This window comes from Calonectris borealis, chromosome 9 (assembly GCF_964195595.1).
Source record: "Calonectris borealis chromosome 9, bCalBor7.hap1.2, whole genome shotgun sequence".
In the NCBI taxonomy this organism is placed as follows: Eukaryota; Metazoa; Chordata; class Aves; order Procellariiformes; family Procellariidae; genus Calonectris; species Calonectris borealis.
In genome coordinates this window covers 16986123-17008770 of record NC_134320.1, presented here as the reverse complement: position 1 = coordinate 17008770, position 22648 = coordinate 16986123, and the positions used below count along the sequence as shown (strand labels likewise).

Here is a 22648-nt window from a genome sequence, read left to right as displayed (position 1 = left end):
TAGACATGAAACTACTCAGCTCCTTCTGCCTCACCCAGGGCCAGAAGGGTTTTTTGAAAACAAAAATAAAGGGGAAAATTCAGTCTCCACCCATCCACCCAATTTGGCCGGCAAATCAAATAAAACAATCTCGGAGCTGGCACCACTGGAGCGGTGAATGCCAGCTCCCAGCCTCTCACACGAGGTGTCGAAACGAAAGGAGATGAACAAACAACCCCCAGGTGCCTGGGGGCAGCAAACTGGTTTTAAGATGCTGGTGGGTTGTTTTTTTCCCGTGCAGTGGTGGGACCAGCCCCCTGCGATACCCCCAGGACCGGGCAGCTGCCCCGCACGGTGCTCGGCCATCCTTGGACCATGGGCATGCGTTGATGGGTCTCCATGAGAAGAGCTTCATGCAGAAATGCATGTCACCACAGATGGTTTTCGTGGGCATCCTGGTGTGGGGCCATGAGGCCAGTGACTAACAACATGATGAAGGGGATCACCTCAGCTGTGCCCAGCCACTGCAGAGAGCCCTGCAGGGATGAGCCTGGTGCCAAGATGCCCCACAGCAGCTGGGGCCCCTGTCCTGGACAGGCACACTTGGCCCATGCGTCCGGTTACTGCAACTAATATGAGGCTTTTAAAATACAGGGCTTTTGCTTCAGTGGTTGTCCAGTCAAAACTTCCTTGCTAGAGCTACGTACACTCAGAGATGGCTCTAGGTTTGCCGTGAACAGGCCTTTCACAGGCGTGACAAAGATCTTTGCAAAATTTGCCAGCGGGTCCACGGTCTCCTCTCTATGAGGGGGATCATAAGAGAAGCTTTTCTCCACCTTTGCTACGGTCCAGTTAAAGCACTGTGAGCAGCTGGGAGGTGCCTTGCAGGGCATTCGCACTTCTTTCCAGCTTCTGCCTCATTGCACTCAAACCAACCAGTTTGATTTCTTGCACTGGAGCTGCCTAAAGCGCACTGGTGGCAAGCAGTGGCCTCATTTCTCACCGACAAAGCAGGGACCAGCCTTTAGCCCAGCACTTTCAGCCAGCGTCGGGTGCAGAAGCACTGCAAGGAGGTGATGGTGGTGCTGGGCTGCACTGGGAGGTCAGTTGGGAGCAGCCGGGCCCCTCCAATGCAGCGTTTTTCCCCCGAACTTGGGAGCGAAGCCACGCTAAGGCCCTTGCGAAAAAGCCATGTGTGATAAAAGGGGTGTTTTTTTCCGGTGTTTTTCCCCGTGTGCCGGAGCCGTTGGGCTTGCATGCAAGGCAGCGCAGGAGCTGCTTATCGGCTCACCCCATCGCGGCAGCAGACTGATGGTGCCGTTACCATCTCTGCTGTTAATCTCCTGACAAATAAAGGAGGGGTAGAAGCTAAACTGAGCTCATATTAATTCCCCCTGCCCTGCCCTGCTCAACCTCAGGAAATACCTACTAGAACTGCCATTCTCGTTATCCAAACCACCCCTGGAAATGATCATTAGCTGACTTGCTCCTTTGCCAAGCGTGTCCACTCGCCAGCCTGGCTCCATTTGCCCACGGGGCCCTCGCATTGCCTGCTCCTGCCACGGCACGCAATGCGGTTGCCTGCACCCGCGCTCTCCTGCCACGGCCTCGCACGCTGCCCGCTGCCGCCCAGCCGGACCGAGGCTGAACCCCGCTCCCCTGCGGCTCACCGGCTCTCTGCCTTGCCCCAGAAACAAGGTGAGGGTGGCCAGGCAGCTCTCCGAGTTGCCTGTTTTGCTTTCTCAAGTTCCTGTAGTGTGCTGGACTTATTTTTGGCAGGGTTGGATGGTGGCCAGGGCGTTGGGACATGTTGACATTTATGATTTTTTTTACTTTTTTTTTTTTTTTGCATAACAAAGTTTTGCTAAATGAGAAGGAAACAAAGTCGGTGCCAGCTTTCACCATGTGTTTAAAACAAGATAAAAGTAATGCTGGGCTGGCTGTGGCATCCACTAGACCTGTGGAGACAGCAGTTCGCTGGTGCAGTGTGTGCTCTGGGGAGGGACGAGTGACCCACGCACACCACGCTGTGCTCCGGGAGGATATGAGGGGCCCCGCCGTTCTCAGTGGCATCTATTGCACCCGTCCGTATGGGCCCCCCGGACCCAAAGTGAAGGCAGGGCTGTGCCTGGGGTGAACAACGGTGCAGGATCTGGCCTCGTGCACGGCTGCACTGGCTTGGTTCTGGGGTGCCGGTGCTGTCGCTGGCACCAAGGCTCCTTATACGCTGGGTTTGGGTGCCCGCTGTGTAAATAGGGTGGTGGGAGGGGAAGCAGACATATATATGTGCCCATCCACATCTGGGGAAGACCACAATGTCGTGGGACCCAGGCAGGGTCATACCCTGATGCACAGACAAGCAGCAACATTTCCTGCAGGACAGGGTGGTTCTTCTGGTGGGGTGTGGGTGAGGGAGCAGCTGCGGAAACAAAAGATGTGCATGCTTCTTTCCTTTTTTAATATAGTTCTTCCCCAAAGCAGGACTAGCCCATTTTTATCTCACTGCCAGCATTATTAGAGCCAGCTGTTTTGTTCTTTCTTTTCCCCCAGGTTGGGCAAGGGTGTGGACAGGAGGAAACAACCTTTTTTTTTTAATGACAGGTTTTCATGGGAAGATGTTCGGCTGCCTGTGAGTGCTCAGCTTGGCTCTGCCCAGGTTTAACCAGGAGGGCTGAGCACTGCTCACAGTGCAAACTCCATCTCCTTCCTCTGCTCACATCTTTCCCCTGACCAAATCACCGGAGCTTGCAGGCAGCCAGCAGCTGTAATGCAAAGCTGACAAACTGGTCCAGGCTCTGCTCCCACCCACGACCAGCAGCCGCCTCTAAGGTGGGGAGACCCTTGCACAGGGACTGGCCAACCTTACGTGCGGCAGCTGGCGGGCATGGTGCCACCCAAATTGTCCATCACCAGGGCAGGGACCGAGCACCAGGGTGGAGAGATGGCAAAAGGGATGCAGCTGCAGGGTGGGATGAAGTGGCAGCAGAAGGGGGTCTCCAGCCAGGCTGGCTGCTTGCAGGGCTTGTTGCTGGGTCTCCAAGGGTCATCAAAGCTGCTGTATTTTGGGCGGTCAGTCTAGCTCCTGGGAAATAAAGGGGACATACAAAAGGTCCAAATATACCATATTTTATAAGCTAATCATGCCCCAGCTTGGAATCAATGGGGATTAGTCATGATCCAGTGGAGCTGCTGGACACTGACTTGTCCACATGGGTCTAAGCCTCCACAGCAATTTTGGTGAGGTTCAATCACTTAAAAGTAACGCCTCAAAAAGTCTCGCAGGCTAATGCCTATGGACACGCCCAGGTTTTAGACTCTGTAGCCACTGGACATAAAGAGCTTTAGGTATTTCAGCCTTGACTGTGGATTTAGGAATTTGTAAATATCCGCAAGTCTTATTTTCAGGTGAGGTTTCAGGGTGAGCTTTTGGCTGGAGGGAAACTTCCAGCAGCCAGTTGCAGTAAGGCATTTACAACCCAAAGGGGCTCAGCCTCAGACTTTCTGCTGGCCCCCGTTGGTGGTTCTTTGCTTGTACAAGGTGTTTTCCATGCTCCTACCCTCTGCACAAGGCATCGGGTGCCTTATTGGGCTACCATGACCCCTGCTAGCCACTGCTCCCCACACCTCAGTGCCCTCGCTGCCGCCAGCTCTGCACGCTCTGCTGCCGCATCGCTGACTGCGAAGTGCAATGATTCATCTTCTTCTTAACGAAGGCATCCATTTCATATGTACTTTTTCCTGAAACATTACTGACTCCCTGTTGCTGACGGCATGCCTGTGGCACAGACCAGCCTCCTCCAGTCCCCCCGCAACCCCTAGCAGCAGCGTTATGCAAGGGGCGACCAAACTTGGCTCAGGCCCACTTGAATGTCAAAACAAAACCAAAGCTCCTTGCTAGTAAAGGTCCCCTGGCACTGAGTAACACCGCGCAGGGCTTCACTTCAGAGCAGCGGCCGCACCCAAGCGCGCGCGCGCGCACACACACACAGAGCCACTTCAGTTGTTGTTTTAAATACTTCTTAATTCTATTACGTTTCCTTTATGAGTTTTCTTTTTTTTCTCGTTGAATGTCATGAATCAACCCTGCTAATCCACCCTGCATATATTATTAGTATTAAGAGGGGCATGGCAGAGTTAACAACGAACTAAGACACGGTTCAAGCATCTCCATCTCCAAACCGCTCCCATTGCCGGTGATAGAACCAGGACACGTATAACAAATGGCCAACACGTAAGTCGGTTGTGGTTCCCTTCGGTGGCCAGGCCTGGGCTAGAGGAGCTCAGAGCTGGCCCGGGAGCCATGAAGCTTGCACTGAAAAGCACATCAGCTTTATTCTCAGTGACGTGACTTCGGGTACTGCCTCTTCGGGGAGCTGCTTCATGTAGGGGCTTTGGGACGCAGCAATTACCAGACTGGCAGGGTAAGAGGGGAATAACCGGCATGAGCCAATGTAGCAGGAAGCAAAAATGTTAGTGCACCAGGTTGTTCCTGTGGCGTATTTGACCAAGGAGGAGTGTATACACTTGGGTTTTGTTGTTAGCTTTCTTTTTCCAGGGATGCGGGTGCCCTGTGGGCAGTTGGATGTGACCCTGACAGCTCTGCCAGATGCCCTACATCAAATCTAAGAGTTAAAATTCATTTCTCAGAGGCCAAGCCACCTTGGTGACAACGCAGCCCACTCGGATACAAAAGAGACCCAAAAGCCTACATTGTATTTTGGTGCATGTCCCAAAGAGCTCTGTAACTTGCTCCTGCGAGGCTGCAGTGTGCCAATAAACTTGGCAACAACCTCTGCTGTTGCAGCAGAAATACAAATCACTTCTGAGCTAGACTTTGCCAGAGCAGAGAGTTGGAAAAACAAACAAACAGGAGAAGTGCCTTTGACTCACTGCATTCCTGTTTCTTGGCTTCAGCCTGGCAGGGACCGCAGGCAGGTCTCGGTGGCAGAGCAGCACGGTGAGCGGCACGGCCCAGGCAGCCCGAAGTCTTTCCCCTTCTTGGGGATTTGGGGTTTGTGTTTGCAATTGAGTCCCAAAATGCTGCATCCTTCTGAGGCTGCTCCACCTTTCTCCACTAAAGCTGCTGTTTCTCCAGGAGCCGGCCAGCGCCCCGCTTTGCACCCCAGCCTGCTGCACACCCCAGCATTGCACAGGGGCTGCAACACCCTCCTCCTGCTCTCCAAATTACCTGAAGTGTGCCAAGGGTACATAAGTTATTAGTTGGCTGGATGCAGAGCAACGGAGATGGACAGGCAGGCAAATGCACACACACAACTTTGCTTAACCCCGTCCACAGCAGTGTCTCTGATGCTCCTCCAGCACGGGGGATGTGTGCGTGTGCTCTGGGGACTGGGGCAGGGAACCCCAAAGGGAGAGGCACCATTGTGAAACAAACCACATACCCCCCAGTCTCCCCTTCTAATATTTGGCGAAAGAAAGACAAAGACAGGCCCAGATACTGTGTTTGGTTTATTTCCCCTGGATTTAGACACAGCTCTGGCTAACCACCACAGCAGCAAACAGACCACTACCGGTGCCAGCCCCCCCCGCCTCCCCGCAGAAGGACCAGCTAGGGGGTCCCTGCAGCCCCCCCGGGAGGGCAGGGGCTGCACCGAGCTGCTTGGAGGGGGCAGCTCTGCAGAATGCGCTTGGGCAGATGTGGTTGTCAGGGGGGTGGCAGCACAAACTCACACTCAAGATGCAGCATGTAGGAGTCAAGCCTTGGATGCAATAGCATGGTGCAGACGGGGGACAACACAACCTGCGTTTCAGCTCTCCAGCTGCCCTCCCCTTCTTCCCTCCGGCTTTTCCTCTGGCTATTTTAAAAAACAGGGGTTAAGCATTTACAGGGGAGGCATTTAAGCAGGGAAGGGTCTCTGCAGGGTAAACTGTGGGCAGTTCCTTGGGGAGCCAACACGATGAATCTTTTCAACAGTCTAGGAGAAAGGGAGATAACCTCAAAGAAACAAGCCACACTGGTGGCTCAGAAACACTCAGAGCTTTCTCCCCTGCAGATTCAGCACTGGAGGATGTGCAGCAAAAGACCCTTCCATCATTTTCTAGGTGGTAATGGTGCCCCCTTCACAGTCTGGGCATTTGTTTTTACAGATGCACTGAGTTCCCCTTTATCTTGCCCAGGACCAGCTTTTGGGGAGGTCTCTGCAGAAGGACCATCCTTGTCTATGGCCTTTGCAGCCAGTGACTGGATGAGAAGAGCTACTGAGCCTGGAAGATTTGGGTAGGCACAAGCTGCATGAACAAATAGAAAAGACAATTCCCTATTGCAGGTTTTAAGTCCTGGGAATGCCAAAGCTGGCAGAGGGGAGCAGAAAAGGACTGAGAAAGTGCCAATGCAGCAGGGAGCTGAGCAAAACTGCTCAGGGATGCAAACTCCAGCCAAGATCCCCGCAGTGCTTTCTGGAGAGACAGCAGACTTGCAGTAAATTCAACAGTAAAGACTGCTGCAACCTGCCTTTTAGGAACTGCTTTCTAGCAGCAGAAACAGCTGTTGGGTCAAAATAAAAGCTGTTCCTATGTCTGGGATGTGGGCAATTCTGTGACTTCAGTGCTCGTTCTGATTGAGGTAGGGGCTGCTCTGGTCCCATGCACAGGAGTTAATTTAATGGTGCTAGAGGGATGATTTGCTACCTTAGCAGTAGTTATTGGCGTAGTAAATCTCTTGTGATAAGGAACATGTGCTTTCAATGGAACACCCTCAGACTGGGTCAGACATACTCCTGAGCAAATAGATGCTACCACACCATGAGCAGCCGCTGATTCTGCACTGTCAGGACGGGAGGATGCAGCCAGGACATCTGGAGTACAAAGCTGCACCATGATCATCTAACAACATGGCACTGTAACATCCCTGAGCCTTTCAGGTGCTTTCCAACATGGACCTGGAAATGATGACTTTTAACCTTGGGTTTTACCAGCAGCAGCACTGGGCTGGAAGCTCAAAGGAGGCGGTATGAAGCAGTTTCTTTCATGCGTCCCAAGTCATTAGCAAGAGCAGAGACTGAACATGAGTGACAGACCCTATTTTACCAGAGTCAGCTGCAAACCAAACCCCTTCGCGCTTGTGCACAGCTCATGCCCCTGCCCAGCAGGTGATTTCTGGAAGCTTTGCTCAGAATTAATACCCAAACACCAGCTTTGCATGGCTACAGAGAGAGACGCGTTTTGCTAGGACCCAGGTTTTGCTTTGTTTTTTCCCTGAAAAGCATATTTCAAATGGTGAAGGGCTCTGAGATGGAAATAACTGACTTGTGCTCCCGTTTCCCCCAGGGCAGCACTGCCCGGGTCTTCAGCCAGCACTGAGCAGGGTCCATTATCAGACCTGAGACATTTCTCTAGCATAGGCTAAAGAGAAGCAGCTATTTCTGGCTGAGGAAGAAAAAAGGAGTTCTCCAAGGGGTACAGTGGGCCTGAATAACTCCTGAGAAGTGCCAGGGAAGGACAGGGAATCCCAGAGGCAGAGTCAGTCCCAGGAGATGCTGGCACAGAGATGAGGAGTCCCAGCAAGAGCTGTGCTAAACAGAGAAAAGGCACTCCTGAAACTCCACAATCATATTAACCTGTTAATTTATACAGTGGCTCTGTACAAAAATAGAAGGGTTCTAATAAGATTAACAATATTAAATAAATATTTAATAGAAAAAGTCTTTGGCCTAGTTCATAGCTCATCCTTTGGGTTGATAGATTCACTGGGTCCTAGATGCTCCTGGTCCAACATCGCGATCACTTCATCCGCCTGGATTCGCTCCTGCAAGAGAGGAAGGGAAGAAACCGTAACAGCAGAGCTTCAGCGCCTGCTCTCAGCTTATTCAGCGCGGCTCAGACTGCTGGGAGGACCACAGCAAGCGGTTCATCCAAGGACCAGCAGTGTAGTTGAGAGGACAGAGGACAGCCTGAGAAGTGCTGGGGATTTGCTGGGCAAAATTAATCAAATCACTTTGCACTTCAATATCTAATTCCCTCCTCCCTCCAGGGGCTGCAATGCTTGGGGCAGAGCTGGGGTACCGCTGTTCCCTTATCACACTTCACTAGCAGCCACTGCCACAGCGAACCCTCCACTTGACATGGACTTCCAGCTCCCTGGGCAGGGCTGATCTCCTTCCACACATGCACCAAGCATTGAGGAATTTCAGCTAGTGCCAAAAAGCGGAGAGACAGCATGTCTGAAAACAAGGTTCTCCCACACCCTCGGAGCCCACCTGCTTCACAAGGCAAAGGCACAAGGGGTTTGCTCTCTCCCTGCATTTCGTTTTGCTTGGTCTTTTATCTTCTGTTCTTACAGAGCAGAATTGCTATCAAAGGGAGACAGGGGCTGGTACAGCAGGCTTTTAAAACAGAATTTGGAGGTTGCCTGTTGAAAGGCACCACAGACCGGATCTCCCAAGGCGTTCGGGTGCCCAGATCCACGGACTTCAGACTCCCAAACCGTCTTTGAGGACCTGGAGGCAGCCGCACAGTACTCTGGCCTCTGAGCTGTGGATGGCTGTGGAGGACTTCCCTGTTCATCAGGTTATTGCCACTAGGTGTCAGAAATGACCAGTCCAGCCCTGTGCAGAGCCCTCCCGCACCTCGCTCAGCACCCCAGCCCAGCCCTGCACCTTACGGCCCCAGGGTGACGGGTGCCCAGGAGCATGACCGGCAGGGTCCCTGGGCCACCAGATCATGTCCCTGTGGTGCAGCAGACGGGAATGCTGCTGCGGGGGCTGGGGGGAAAATAGATGTGCTGGGACTGGAGGCTGAAGATGGTCCAGGTTCCTCTGGGATGCTGTGTACCCCCCAGCTCCCCTCACATCGCGATGGAGGGACTCACCAGCTCTCTGTAAAGCGGGTCCAAGGTGAACCAGAGAGCCACAGCACACCGCTGGCCTTTGGTAACTGCCTTCACCCCATGGGGGTTCTCACCGCCTGATGAGAAGCTGATCATTCGCCCGCACTTGGGCTTGATGGAGGCCTGTGGGAAAACAAGCAACACAAGGGTGGCAAGGAGCAGCATGGCTGCACGTGCTGGCCATGCCTGGGCTTGTCATGGTCCAGGGCCTGGGATCTTACTGGGCATCTCTCTGCATCACCCCAGGACCCAGTGAGCTGCTCTGGAGGACATGCAGCGCTCTGGGCACAGCTGTAAAAATGTGTGGGGTAAACAGGGAGGTGCGAGGCTTGGTCCTGCTGCGCGGACATCAAGCAGAAAGGAGATGGTGGCATGGAGTTCTTGCAAAGCCTGCAGGTGACCACCTACAGCAAAACACGGCCACAGCATAACTCCAGAGAGGTTCAGGCTAGTCTTGGTATGGGCTGTGAAACACCTTTCTCCTCTCTACTGAGTCCACCACAGGCATCCTGCAGGACCTCGGGGCAGAAGTGCCAACCAAATCAACTCTCTGGCACTGGTTTCAGGTAGATGCAATCTACTCTCCAGCACCTACTGGACTGCAGAGCCCCAGCATGGTGCCTCGATGCTCTGTCCAACCATGGAGGGGGTGCCCAGCCTCCCAGACAGCCCCATGCAGAGATAGGGGCTTCTGCCTGAGCCCCATCTCTCTCAGGGACTGATGTCCACCACCGTGACCTGCTCTGGGCCAGGCACTGCATACGTACAGAGGCATTGCTTCGTGTTTGGCCACGAGATGGGGTGGGAGCTCAGCAGTCCTCCAGGCAGGGACGATTCTCAGCCATCCCTCTGAACTGCAGGTTTCCTGCTCGGCGCAGCCTCGGGACAGGGCACAGAAGGTCTGTGCACCTCTGCCAGCAGGATTTTGTATGGGCTCTTTGCAAGGTAGGAGCCACAGGCTGCCTGGGGAAGCTCAGAGCCCCAGCACAGGCTGCTGATGAACAGCATTTGGTTCACAGCACCAACTTACCGTCACAGTTTTGGCATCCATCTCGGTGAAAATGAACTCGCCTCCTTCGAAATCCGCGTTCATGTACAAGAGGGCGCTGGGGGAGGAAGCAGGAGACCCCTATGAGGGGAGCAGCGGGGAGGGCTCAGGGCTGACCCTCACCTCCGGGGCAGATCCTGCATCGCTCCACTGAGACGTGGCGGGGGGGGGGCTGCCAGGCAGGGGAGGTCCTGCTGTGGGTCTGGTCAGGGCCACCCAAAGTGTCCCCATTTTGGAGCCACAGCTGAGAACGAGCAGATCTCTCCTTGGCTAGGAACAATTCTCAAAAGGTCCCACTAGCTCTCACCCTCCTGTTCTGCACCAAAACCACCTGACAGAGACACAGCCCTGTGGGCCACAGCTGGGATCTCCCGAAGCTAAAATATCACAAAGCCATTACAGTTAAACTCTGGCTTGAAGCTTAGCCACGATGCTTGCTGCCACCAGAAACGACCTGCTGGATCTCACTTCTGCCATGGCTGGGATGTACCAGCTTTAGGTCTGTGGAGCGGGATGCCCTGCCTCGGGGAGGGTCCCTGGGGGCCCTCGGGGGCAGCCCCCCTTTTTTCCTACCTGTAATCCCGAAAGGTGTAGGCAGGAGGCTCCTTCCAGCACTCGTTGGCCTCAGGGTCCAAGAGGCAGTTGTCAGCGTGGATGGGGTGGCTCAGGTCATTCCTCCTCTCCTGCTGGCCTAGGCAGGACCATGTGGAGGAAGGGGGAAGGAGAAGGGGTGGATGAGATGGAAATGCCATGCTCTGTGGGGTCTGTCACAGTGGGGAGCCTGCCCCGACCCCACTCCGGGTGGTGGTCACAGGTGAGAGGAGGAAAGGAAAGGCTGGGGAGAAAAGGCAGCATCTGAGGACTCAGATCTGCATAGCTCTGCTTGTTCCTTACTGCAGGGAAGCGAGATGGAGAGCTGGGCAGGGTGGAAAGGAGAAGGGACAGTGAGAGGAGGCAAGAGAAGAGGGAGGAGAAAAGAGGAAGAGCTGGAGATATGAAAAACAAGAGACACCCCAGAAATGAGCTTCTCTGGGACAGCGATGCCCACCCTTTCGTGCTGTGGGGACAGTGACTTTGCCCAGCACTGGGGCAAAGTTTGGCCACCAGTTTAAGCATCAGGCAAAACAGAGCTACTCTCAGGCTTGCGTCCCCCACTCGTAAACCCCCTGTGGGGGGCTGAACCGCTCCCGTCCTCCCAGCCCTGCCCCACCACCGGCCCCCCGAGCCTCACCGGAGAGAGCGGTGCGGCACACCAGGTGGGTGTAGGAGAAGTAGAGCGTGGAGTTCAGCATGAAGTAGGACTCGACGATCCTGCGAGCCTTCTCGCTGATGTCGTAGAAGAGCCGGGCGCTCTTCAGTGGGACGCGGCCCTCGTAGCCATACTGGGCAAGGAGAAGGGGCGAGAGAGGGTCAGCGCTGTGTGCCAGCTGGGAGGGAGGGCATGGAAGAGGAGGAGGACGGAGCTGTACCTTGAGGGCTTTGAGGACAGTGGCTCCTTCAAATCTCTCATTCGGGGTGTGGGGGGAGGTTTTGCCCCTGTAACCATCTCCAGCCAACATGATCCCCTGAAAGACACAAACACAGGCGAGTGGTGAACTGGTTCCCCGGGAGAGGGGGAGCTGTAATGGAAGCATCTGGGACCCTCTTCCCCAAATCCCCCAGGGCTGCATTTACCAGGACAGGTGAGTTGGGTGGAAAGGCACCGCAGCTCTCCATGAGCACGGTCCATTCTGAGATGCTGGAAAACAGACACCCACCTCCCGACCGGGGATGTTCAGGCACCCTCAGTCCCTTCCCAGGCTCAGTTGAAGATGAATGAGAAGGCTCAACCAGGCTTGCGGATGAGCAGCCTTTGGGGTTGTGTATAACATGGGGCAAAGGGCTCTTTCTGCACAGGCTCTGTCTTGCAGCATGTTTCTAAGAACAACCCAAGAAGGAGCAGAAGCTCCTGGGCTGCAGTTATGGGGATAAGCATCTGACTGCTCTCCACGGGCATCCTGGCATCAGTTGCAACACTCAAAGAGTGAGGCATGAACCCAGAGCCTCTCCAGGGGCTGATCACACGCTCAGTTCTCACAAGCCAGAGGATGGGGAGAGCATCAGGCACTCAGCCCAGGTGGCAATCGTGTCCCCCCCAGGGCACTGCCTACTCACACTGGCCACCCTGTGAAGCTCTCGGCACTGCTCCTCCGAGATGACGTTATCCAGTAGTACTCGCTGGGTGCCATTCAGCTGCTGCGAATTGTAGACAAACTTCACATCGCTGTAGAGAAGCGGACCCCCTGATGGAAAGGGAGACACAAAATGACCCTGCTGAACATGCCCTGGCCTCGTTGACATCTTGTACCATGGCTGAGGGCCAGCTGAAGTCACCCGGGTGTGCTGCCAGGGAAAGAGCTTCATAGCGGAGAGCAGAGTTTAGCCTCACATCAGCAACAAAAGAAACAGAAGCAACGGAAACACCTGGAGATGGAATCAATTTGCTGCAAGAGCATTTTCCGCCTTCTCATTAGCTGCTTTGCAAATGCAGGGACCACAGCCTGAAAACGCCAAAACCCGATGGGACACGATGAGAGACATGGACACCAGCTAACCGGGCTCTCCTGCCCAGCAGCCAACATCAACAGAGGCCGTTAAGTTTCCATTGCATTTGCGCTGTGGGGATCTTGCCAGCTTGGCGTGCAAAGCCGCTCTCTGCAATTGTCATCAGTGGGGTTTTTTGTCTTTTACACACATAGAAAACCTAATGCGGTGCTGAGCTTGCAGCAAGCATCGCTTGTTCTCCGCCAAGAAGAGGGGCTGGGAGTGGGCGAGCCGGAGGACCCTGAGGACAATCCTCCTCCGCAGAGGCAAAGGAGCTGCTATGGTCATCCCTGCCACCCCTCGCTCCCCGAGGCTGCCTCCCTCTGCCTGCCAGAAGCCAAGGGCTTGGCTATGTTTCGGAGGTCCCAGGTAGCATTCCTGGGATGGGAATACAACTGTGGCTGGGCTTGCACACTGCTGGGCTCCCCCGGTATAGGGCGACTGAGCCTTGCCACGGGCTGAGCGAACGGGCACGGAGAAGAGAGAGATTGGCTCTTTACAAGAAGTTTGGATCCATCTCAAATTTGCCTGATCAGAAAAACACGGCGAGGCCACTAAATCACCGTCTTCTGAAGCCTCTTCCCCTCATGTCTCAAAGAAAGAGAATGAAAGAAATGGCAACAATAAAAACCTAAACCAGATGTTTCTCCAGGAGGAAGGTAAATGCATCTAAATTGTGGGAAAAATTATCCGTTGTCACAGAGACACGATAAAACAGAGGAAACAGAGCTGCAGAGCTCCTCTCACCATGTGGCACAAGGAAACTTCTCTGTTACACTGCTTTCATAATTACTACTTTTCCTGTCTGTTGAGGCACATTGTGTGTTTTTTGGAAGGTCTCCTTGGCCTATGGAGGACACGTAACCCTGAGGGCAGAGCTCCGCCACTAGCCCACGACTTTATTTCTGAAGAGTTAGGTTTCCTGGAAATGGAAAAGATGTTCCTCATGTTCACTTTGCTGTTCTTGTTGCTTGATAATAGCATTTATTATAAATGCAGATGGATGAGAAACAGGACCCTGAAATCCAGACCCCTGGCACACTCCAACTCCGGGCTGAGTTTTCCAGCTTGGATGTTGCTCTTCCCCAGCCGTAGGCACGAGGGATGAACCTGGAAGACATCACTCACCGCTTCCCCAGTTTCTTCTGTTCCTCCCGGGGAACTAGCAGGGCTGCCCTGTGCCGTGGACACTGAACCCTCGTCCCACAGCGGCAGTGCGCTCCCCGCTGTCTTCCCCGCCCCCACCACCTCTAAGTACCAGCAGAGAGAGAGACTTGTTTCCCGTGTGTATGTTCTGTGAAAAACACCCCAAAGAAACTGGGGAATTCTTTGGACTTTCGGGAGTGAAGGAATTGGCGGAAAGGAGGAAGGGGGGAAAGAGAGACGTACAGAAGAGTACAAAATTAGAACGGACTTTTCTTTTTTCTTTTTTGGCCTTTTCTCTTCTTTTTCCAAGTGAAAAGAGAGAAAGAAAAAAAGACAACAGAGAAAGAATGCAGCTGGATGGACAAAAATCCCATTTTCTTTTTGAACAGTTTCAGTTTTCCTTGTAAACTTGAAAACATTCTGCAACTATGCCAGAATAAAAGCATAGAGAGGAGAAAAAATAGAAAGATGCACTCTGAAATTATTTGGCAAACAGATCAACAAATATAAATCAACAAAATCTTGGCTTAAGCAAGCGCTTCAGGATCTTCCTGTGGTGTTCACCTATTTTATGTAGGCTAGAGAAGGGATAATACTCTGAACAAGACACTGAGCAGCTGGAGACAGCTTGGGCCATGGAAAGCTGTGAAATTCCCCAAAAAGCGTGATCAACCATTGCATTACAGGGAGGTTTAATTGCCTGCTGCTGTGGAGCTGGCCTGCTAGAGACACAAGACACCTCCTGGCTTGAGACCCCACTGTTTTGCAGCAAGGAGCACGCTTTGGTATTTGGCCACAATACAGTTTTTCAAAATTGTTATGGCAGAAATCTTGTCTTTAGTAGAAGATGTTATAGTATTTTCTGTGGTTGCTGAAAATGTGCTGAAATCAGTTGAAATGTCTGCCGACAGGCCTTAAAACCAAGTGATTTGATGCAAGCCAAGACATGAAATCACGAGCCAGTCTACAAACGGAAATGGTTGCTAATGATGTGATCCAGTGCACTTAGCAAAGCATCGGGACCGGAGTTCCCAAAACCTATTGTATCCAGCATCTACCTTTCCGCAGCCTGGACAACAGAGAACATTTTCATCTTAAAAGCACCTAGGGAAAAGACTACTGTTTGTTGGTGCCACCTTCCCCATGGTGAGGAGGACCCAGCCTCCCAGCTCTGCATCTCAGGTCTCTGCACCGAGCAGCTCAGCAGGTGGGAAAAGCAGGTCCAAGAGCAGAGCAGTGCTGGTGGGATCCACAGACCTAGAAATGCTGTGGCAGCCTCAAAGACTTCTCTGTCTCTTAAATAAAACTTCAATCCTCCCAGGTAGGATTGGCCCTCATTGCTCAGCTGCCAGCCTTTGCAGTCTGCAGTCTAGCAATAGGAAAAAACCTTCTGATTTTGTTGAAATATCTTCATCAGACTTACCCTCCTTCAACTCTCGATCTGGTTTTGGCATGGGTTTCTTTGCCAGGGACAGCCGGGGCCCATCTTCTGGTTCACTGCTAATACTTGATGGGACACTAAGGAGCAAGACAGAAGAAGAACATCATGACTTTGGACACAGGTCTCCAGTTCTGGGAATTGCGCTGTTTTGCACTCTTTGGAAACCAAGGGTGAAAAAAATGGGCAAATTGGTATTTTGTACAAATGCCACAACTGTGCAAGTAGAAGCCCTCACCCTGTCCCATGGAAAACCATATTCTTCTGGTAATGGGAACAACATTTTCCACCAGCAAAGCCCAGACACCAACTAACCTGAATAGCACCACTTGCCTCATCGACCAAGTTCCCTCTAGACAATTGCTCGTTGTGAGGCACTCAGCTAAAATAAGGTGCTTATTGTAGGTAATGGAATGTTTGTAAGGGGCAAAGAACCCTAATTCAACCATGATGGTGTGCTGGGGTGGCTGGGCAGCACCCCCCGAGCGGCAGGCTGGTACTCCATCATGGGCACATCCCCTTCACCCCGCGGCGGGGACCAGCGAGGCTGCGGGCGCAGGCAGGGCGGGGGCTCACCTGTGCTCATCCTGGCGGGCGCCGTACCTGTTCCAGTAGTTCTGTGGGAAAAGAGAGACAGGTCATGCTTCTTAATTTAATGCTCCAACCAAAGCCAGGGAGCGAGGCTCCGCCTCGCACACGGGGACATCGGCCAGCCTCTCTGGTATGGATCCATCCCACACAACTTCGGGCAATTGCCTGGGGTGACCAAACGGAAAATTTACCCCAAACCCAAACTGGCATCGTATGATGAGTACAGAAGGAGGCCAGTTTGCCCAGCCTTCTCTGTCCCACCCCATCACCATGGCAGTGGCTGAGACCCAGCCAGACACCGCGGCAGGAGAGCTGGACTGGGCTGTGTCTGCTTCTCCTTCACCCTGGGAACAGCTGCCTCCCTTGCTTTGCCATCACCCTTTTCCCATAGGGAACAAACCGGGCCAAGATCCAGCTCCTGAGTCACCTACACGGGACTCGCTTTGTAGGAGAGGGGGGGAAGCTGGTCCTAGAGCTGTGAACTCCTAAAGGTCCTTGCCATAGCAGACCCAGGCATTACCGGCTCCGTGTAGGCGTATCCGAGGCCGGCCGCAGCCACCTGCAAGAGGTGAGACTCCAGCTTATGGCGCCGCAGCAGCGTTTTTGCTTCCTGAAAAGAAGAGGAGAAGGGGAGTAGTTGCATGTGTAGCTTTCACCAGACACAGTCAATGCACATCTGCTTCGACAGGGGTTTGCTTTTTACACAACACTGTAGACTCCTACAGGGCAAGGGATGCTTGGGTCATGCCTTAGAGCAACCCTGGACACAGGGCTGAGCCACTCACTACATTACAGAAGGGGAGGTGTTCAGCAACTCATTCAGGAAGCCTGAATCCCCAAAATACATGTGCATAGCTGGCAGAGAGGGCTGAGCACCTTGCAAAGCCTCTATCTGGGCAAGAGGCTGACCGGAGAAACCCCGGCTGCAGAGTGGGAGGACGGTTCAGGCTGGCGGAGCAGGGACCCTGGCCGGGCTGTGCCTCCGTTCCCCATCTGCAACACAGGGCCCATTGCCCGGCGGTGGGTGGGCTGCAGCATCGCAGCCTGGCACGCACTCAGGGCGCTGGGATGGGGACCACAAAGCACAGCGAGCTGGAAATCGTCCATCAAAGGGATTTTTTTTGAATGAAAAATATGTAAACAAAACACTGGGTTTTCTCCTAGAAAATTACTTTGCAAAGCAAAAAGTTTTTTTTACAGAAAACTTCAAAACACTCGAAACGCTGACATGTTCTTGTCAACTTCAGGTCTTTTCCTAGATTCATTTTGTGAGGAAAAACGATGATTGTTCTTGTTTTCTTTTTTATCATTTCCCTTTTTTTTTTTTTAGCATTTCACCAAATTCACCTTGATTTTCCTGGAAATCAAGGAATTCCCAAGGGAACGGGAAATACAATTCCTGTCCCCCTTATGCTTACGGCACAAGGGGAACGAGCCTCAGCAGGGCTGTGATGGGATGGGAGGAACTTCTCCTCTTCTGCACTGTGAGAAAGGCAGCCCCAGGGCCGCAGATAAAGGCTGCCCGGACCGGAGAGGAAGCCTGTCCTGCTGGGTGACTGAACACATACTGTTTGGTTGTTTGACCCCAGCCTAACCCCGTGATAGCAAAGCTACTCCCCGCAGAACAGGCTGAGTGCTGAACTCCAAGCTCAGTGACTTGAGAGAAACACTGACATCCCAACCTTCCCTTGGGAAAATATTTCTCAGCCCTCTCTTAACGGAGGTTGCCCTCTGCTCAGGGCTTCATTGCATTCCTCCTCCGCGTCTTCTCCGGAGCACTGAACGAGGGGAGGGTTTACGTTGTTGAGGCTCTCGGTCATCGCCCTCCCTGCCCTCGCCTGGGCTTTGCTAGGCTGAAGTCCCCATTTAAAGAAGATCCTGCCCTCCAGCTTCTCCCCCACACCAGTGACTCTGCACTTGCACCCTGACAATCAGCATCACCAGCTAGGCCAGCATCTCCGCATCTGTTTTCGAAGTGGTCCCACTGTGGGAAAGCTGCCAAGCTGCTTTTATTTCCAGGTGATGCTTTTGTTAAAGCCTCCCACCAAGGGCTGTTAGGTGACACTCTCACCTTTCTGGGTTTGACGGTGTCTGGATCCATCGTACCTTCCAAGAGGTCCTTGTAATAACCTGCATTCTCCAAGACATCTTCATCGTCCGGGTGGAAGAGGAGGTAGGACTTGGCACACTCCAGGGCTTTTACGTAGTCACCGACTGGGAGGCAACACAACAGTTGTCAGGGGGGGCAGAGGGGGGCACAGCCCCGCCGCGGTGCCAGGGGCTCACGCAGAGCACGGCGGGGCAGCGCCGAGGAGGGGAGCCTGCAGAGAGGGAGGGCACAGCCTGAGCTCTCCGTCAGCTGAAGGACGACACTTTACAAGGCTCATTTGATGCAACTTTGTCTTAACTGCTCCATTTCACCGGTCGGGAAACGGAGGCACAGAGACATGACTTCTCTGTGGTCGTGCACAGGTTGGGGATGGTATCCAAATTGGATCCAACTGGATGAGCAGGATGTGGATGCTGTCTGGCAGCAACCTGCCTCTCTCATGTGCAGCATCCCTCAAGGCTCCAGAGGCTTTTACCCACCACATTAAACTTCTAATTGGGCAAAGGAATAAAAAAGCCTGTACACCACGCACGAAATGCTGCTGACTTCTCCAGCTTTCTTCCCGTTGCATTGATGAATGAAGAAGCTTTAGGTTTGAGTAGCAATTTTGACCCTCCCACATTCTGCCCTTTTCAGGAAAGAGCTCTTAGCACGAGCCTGAGATAGCAGAATTCTGCCTTGATTTACTTTTATCTAACAGAACATAATAAAATGCCATACAGGACCACACAACTGGCAATATTTTACAGCACTGCCAAATCCTGATATTTTGCAATGTTACCAACTCCTGCAACTTCACTGTGAATCTTAAAATATTTGATAATTAGCAAAAATTGGCATCTTGGGATAAGCTTGTGCTAACTTGCATATCTGTTATATATCAACTTAGAAAATGTATCAGTTGGTTCAGAAAATGTGAAACATATAAATCCCCAGAACTCTAATATCAAAGGCAAATGAAAGGATCCTAAAAAAGCATGATTTATTTAAAGAATAATAATGTTTAAGCTAAAGGTTGGGCTTTTAAAACCTCACTGATGATTGAAAACACTTTTACAAAAATACTTAACTGTGTGTTACAGTCAACCTGAAAGGAAAAGGATTTTCAAAGAGACAATTTCCAACATCCTTTGCTTCCTGACTCTTTCAGACCATGCCACTGCATCACTGTAGCACTGACATCATGGGGAAATATCCTGATTTCCACATGAGGCAATTCAAACTTGTACAAAATGCAACAAAACTGAGCAAGTGCTATGAGGAACAGAAAGACAGCCTTACCTCTGTAATAGGCAAACTGCAAATAGTCGTAATGGAGGGGAAGGAAATTTTCGATGGGCGAGATACGGCCTGAACGTGTGGCGAGTTCTCGGACGCAGTCGTGTTTGCAGGCCAGGACTTGCATGTAGTGATCTGCCAAGAAAAGGAGGAGACGGTCTGAACTGAGAAGGATGGTGACGGTGCTGAGACCAGGACAGACAGAGCGTAAATCTCCCCAGCTGAAGGACATGCAACTCGTGCTGCTCTGCTCCAGCAGGCGACTGCGCACCTAGAGAAAGAGCTCAGGCTCCTTCCCAAAGCCAATGGAGAGTTGCAGTCACATTTTTGCCCCCCCTTGAGAAATGCCTTTCTCCTTCTGTCAACTGTAGAGGGAGCTTGTGCATCTCTTTTGTGTGCCGGGAGCTGCTGCTCCTGCCCAGGAAAGCCGGGCGGGTGCAGAGACGTGCAGGTGGCAGGTAGCTCTTCAACCCCAAGAGCCAAACCAAAGGCGAGGACACCCACAAAGCAAGCAGAGGTGTGAAGACAAGGTGGTCACGTGTGCTGCCACACGAAAGCCATCTCCAGACTCCCTTCCTTCAGCTCATCTTTAATCCTTTCCTTTCTGCAGCAACAAAGCTCCCAAGGGCACGGGGAGGTTTAGATAAGAGGGGTCAGTGCAGCTTCTTAAGTACAGCCGAGCTAGGCACCTGTGCCGTGAGTCTGAAAGGTCTAAGGTGCAAATATTAGCAGCAAAATCCCCGTGTTTGCTGCTTCTCAAAGATGAGATATCTCTCAGGGAAACGCAAGCACGTGGTAAACATCTGCCATTAGCAAGGTTTCTTAATTGGTGGGAGTCCACAAGACAGGCGTTGTATCAGCTGTACAATTTCGAAGCCAATGCTGACATCTGATTCCAGTTTAGGGTCTTTGCTGCAATGTACTTACAAATCTACTTTGCTTGCTCTGTCTCTGTACACCATTCAAAACCTTAAGAAACAAACACAGGCTTGAAAAAAAACATGTGCTCAGCTACCAAAGCATTTCTCAGCGCTGCCAAAAAAACAGCCTGAGGAATTTGCGATGAAATCAAGTGGAAACTCAAAACAGTCCCCGTTTGCTCTGGGCAGGTAGTCTGAGTAGTTATCTGATTTACTATACACATCCAGGGTATTGCATTAAGAAAGCAAGAAGGAAAAGGATGTAAGTAATTTTGTTCTAATTTAAATGTATTTAAGCATCCTAGACCTGGAATAATCCATCACTGAGAAGCACTGCTTTTTCTTGGTACTGTCAAGGTGCCCTAGAAACCGGCTATATAGACTGGAGTCAATTCACTGAAATGCATCTGTCCCTGGGGCAGAGAGGTGAGAGCGTTTCAACCCCATGCAGCAGCACAGCAAACGAGCCTGGGACTGAAAAGAGTTTTGAAGAAACTTAAACTCTCTTTCCTTGGTGTATTAGTGTTCCCACTCCTGGCTGAAACATCTGGGGCTGAGCGCCCTTGGTCCAGGGGTAAACACTGGATTATACTGTTCCATAACAAATCACTCGGTTCCCTATAGGAAAGCAGTTGCACTACATAGCTTATTCCCCTCCGTGTGCCCCCACTTCCCTGTTTCTTTGGGTGCTTGAACAGCCCTGGGTTTTGGAGTTGTTATTCCCAGGCATATCTGGCCAAGCCAAGGCACTGCGCCTGCAGAGACCACTGGCTTGTCCTCACTTCCAGGTGAGGTGCTGGCCTGAGGACCACCACCATGACCACGTCTGCGCTCCGCATGGTCCGGCACAGAAACACCTTGTCTGCTCACTGGGGCTGCACTCAACTTGTACAGCACAGAAACAATTTAACAGAGACTACAACCTGTTCGATGAGCAGCAGCTTTCAGTAAGAAGGAAGGTGGGTTTCCTTTGCCACTGAACGCTGCTCTCTTGGAGGGCTTGATATATGCCCTTGGTGTCCTGGTCATGGCTTTAAAAGCAGACATGATCAGCTGACAGTTATACTGGTACCAAGTCAGCTCTTACAACACTCCTCATATTTTTTGCATGGGTAAATAAACCCGACAAAGGCAGCTTCCCATCCGGTATGTTGGTGGTTTCTCATCTTGGTCGTTTCAATTAGATTTCCTGTCTCGACACAAACAGAATTATGCAAAACCAAAACCCAATCTGTATCTGACTGAAGTATTTTCCACACAAAAAGCAAAATTCTGGAGCTTGATGCAGCTCCAAGACCATGAGCAGATAAATAAGACTTCTGTCACCAAACAAACCTTAATTTATTGCTCTTCTTTCCCTTACGACTAATTAAATGTAATCTCATTTCTACTGAGAACGAACCATTTTAATCCCCTCTGGCTCAGAGCCACATATGCAAATTTGAAGATTACATAGCAATGTACAGTTCTCTCCAGAGATTTCAGTGAAGATCATAATTAGGTGGGCCTCTGCTAATGACAAATCCATCCCTTTGGACGGGGAGGAAATCTATGTTCTGAGCCTTTTTGGCAACTTTCCTGGCCATCTGGAGTGTGGCCAAGAGGACTCTGCTGCTCTCTTCATGTGCACTGAAAAAACAGAGAAAATATAAAGAGGGGCCAGCAATATCTAGATTCCAGTGAGATATGTGAGACTGTCTACAGGGGGAAACCAAGGCAGTTTATGTTAAAGCACCTATACTTCCAGCTCTTACAGAAAGCTGCATTCGTTCCACACATCTGGAAACGCAATTCTTCCAGCCCAGCTTCTATTCAGGATCAAAATGAGATGTTCAAGTTCCCTGTCCTCTGTATTTGCATCTTCTGGCCTTACAAGTGCCTAACAAGCATTACTCACCAGCAGCAGTGATGGAAGGGAAGACACTTCACGAAATCCAGCCAAAGGCTCAAACTCAGTAATTAAAAACATTGCAGGAGCCAAGGGTGAAAACCCTGAAGATGCAAAAAGATCTCACCTGCAATAGCTTCGTAGAGGCCAGCCTTATATTCCAGGTACTCGTGCTCCTCAAATCTCTGCGGTCCCTCGCACATGATCTGGCAATCTTCATCCTCGGAGTAGTACCCTTTCAGTGCGCGCTCCAAGAAGTCAATGGCCAGCTCGTACTCCTCCTTGTCGTAGTGCCTTACCCCGGCACTGTAGTCCTCCTGCAAAGAAGGTAGGCAGAAGACAAGACCGTGAGCGGGCTACGCTGCTCAGACCACAGTATCGTGCCCTTGCCAACCGCAGGTGATTTTCAAAAGAAGGTACAAGCAGGCAGGAGCAGAATGATCTCCCCTGGTACCTACCAGACGTAAGCGGTTGTACCAAACCACGTTTAAGCCATCAATGGACTTTTGGACCAGTGGAATCATGTAAACCTGCCTAAATACTCTTCTGAACATCTCCGTACTTAGAGCATCCTCAGTGCCACTGCTGGATTATGTGAAAAACCACTCCTCTTCTCTGTTTTAACCCTCCTACCCAATAACGCTGAATGCCAAGGGAAAAGACTGCACTTGACCCAGGCAGATCTGTCTTAGCATCTCCATTAATTACACCAAATGGCTACTTTTCCTTCCTTGTGTCTTGTGAAGTCAGAAAGTTGGGGGTGGCCCTGGCATTTGTGTTGGCCTTTCACTTTGGGGAAGCAGAAAGAGCTGTCACTCTTCT

At 51.8% G+C, this 22648-nt stretch overlaps 1 protein-coding gene across 1 annotated transcript in view; it reads right to left on the bottom strand.

The window, feature by feature from the left end:
• Positions 1-5447: 5447 nt before the first annotated feature.
• P3H2 (prolyl 3-hydroxylase 2) overlaps positions 5448-22648 on the bottom strand; it is a 75593-nt gene continuing 58392 nt past the window's right edge. Inside the window, exons 3-15 of the mRNA XM_075157100.1 lie at positions 21954-22143; positions 19022-19153; positions 17702-17844; positions 16151-16240; positions 15616-15656; positions 15025-15119; positions 12027-12154; positions 11342-11437; positions 11104-11254; positions 10446-10563; positions 9855-9930; positions 8807-8947; positions 5448-7744 (exon numbers count right to left, since the gene is read on the bottom strand). Coding sequence (XP_075013201.1) covers positions 7655-7744; positions 8807-8947; positions 9855-9930; positions 10446-10563; positions 11104-11254; positions 11342-11437; positions 12027-12154; positions 15025-15119; positions 15616-15656; positions 16151-16240; positions 17702-17844; positions 19022-19153; positions 21954-22143 — 1491 coding nt within the window. The 3' untranslated portion in view covers positions 5448-7654. The remainder of the gene's footprint in view (positions 7745-8806; positions 8948-9854; positions 9931-10445; positions 10564-11103; positions 11255-11341; positions 11438-12026; positions 12155-15024; positions 15120-15615; positions 15657-16150; positions 16241-17701; positions 17845-19021; positions 19154-21953; positions 22144-22648) is intronic.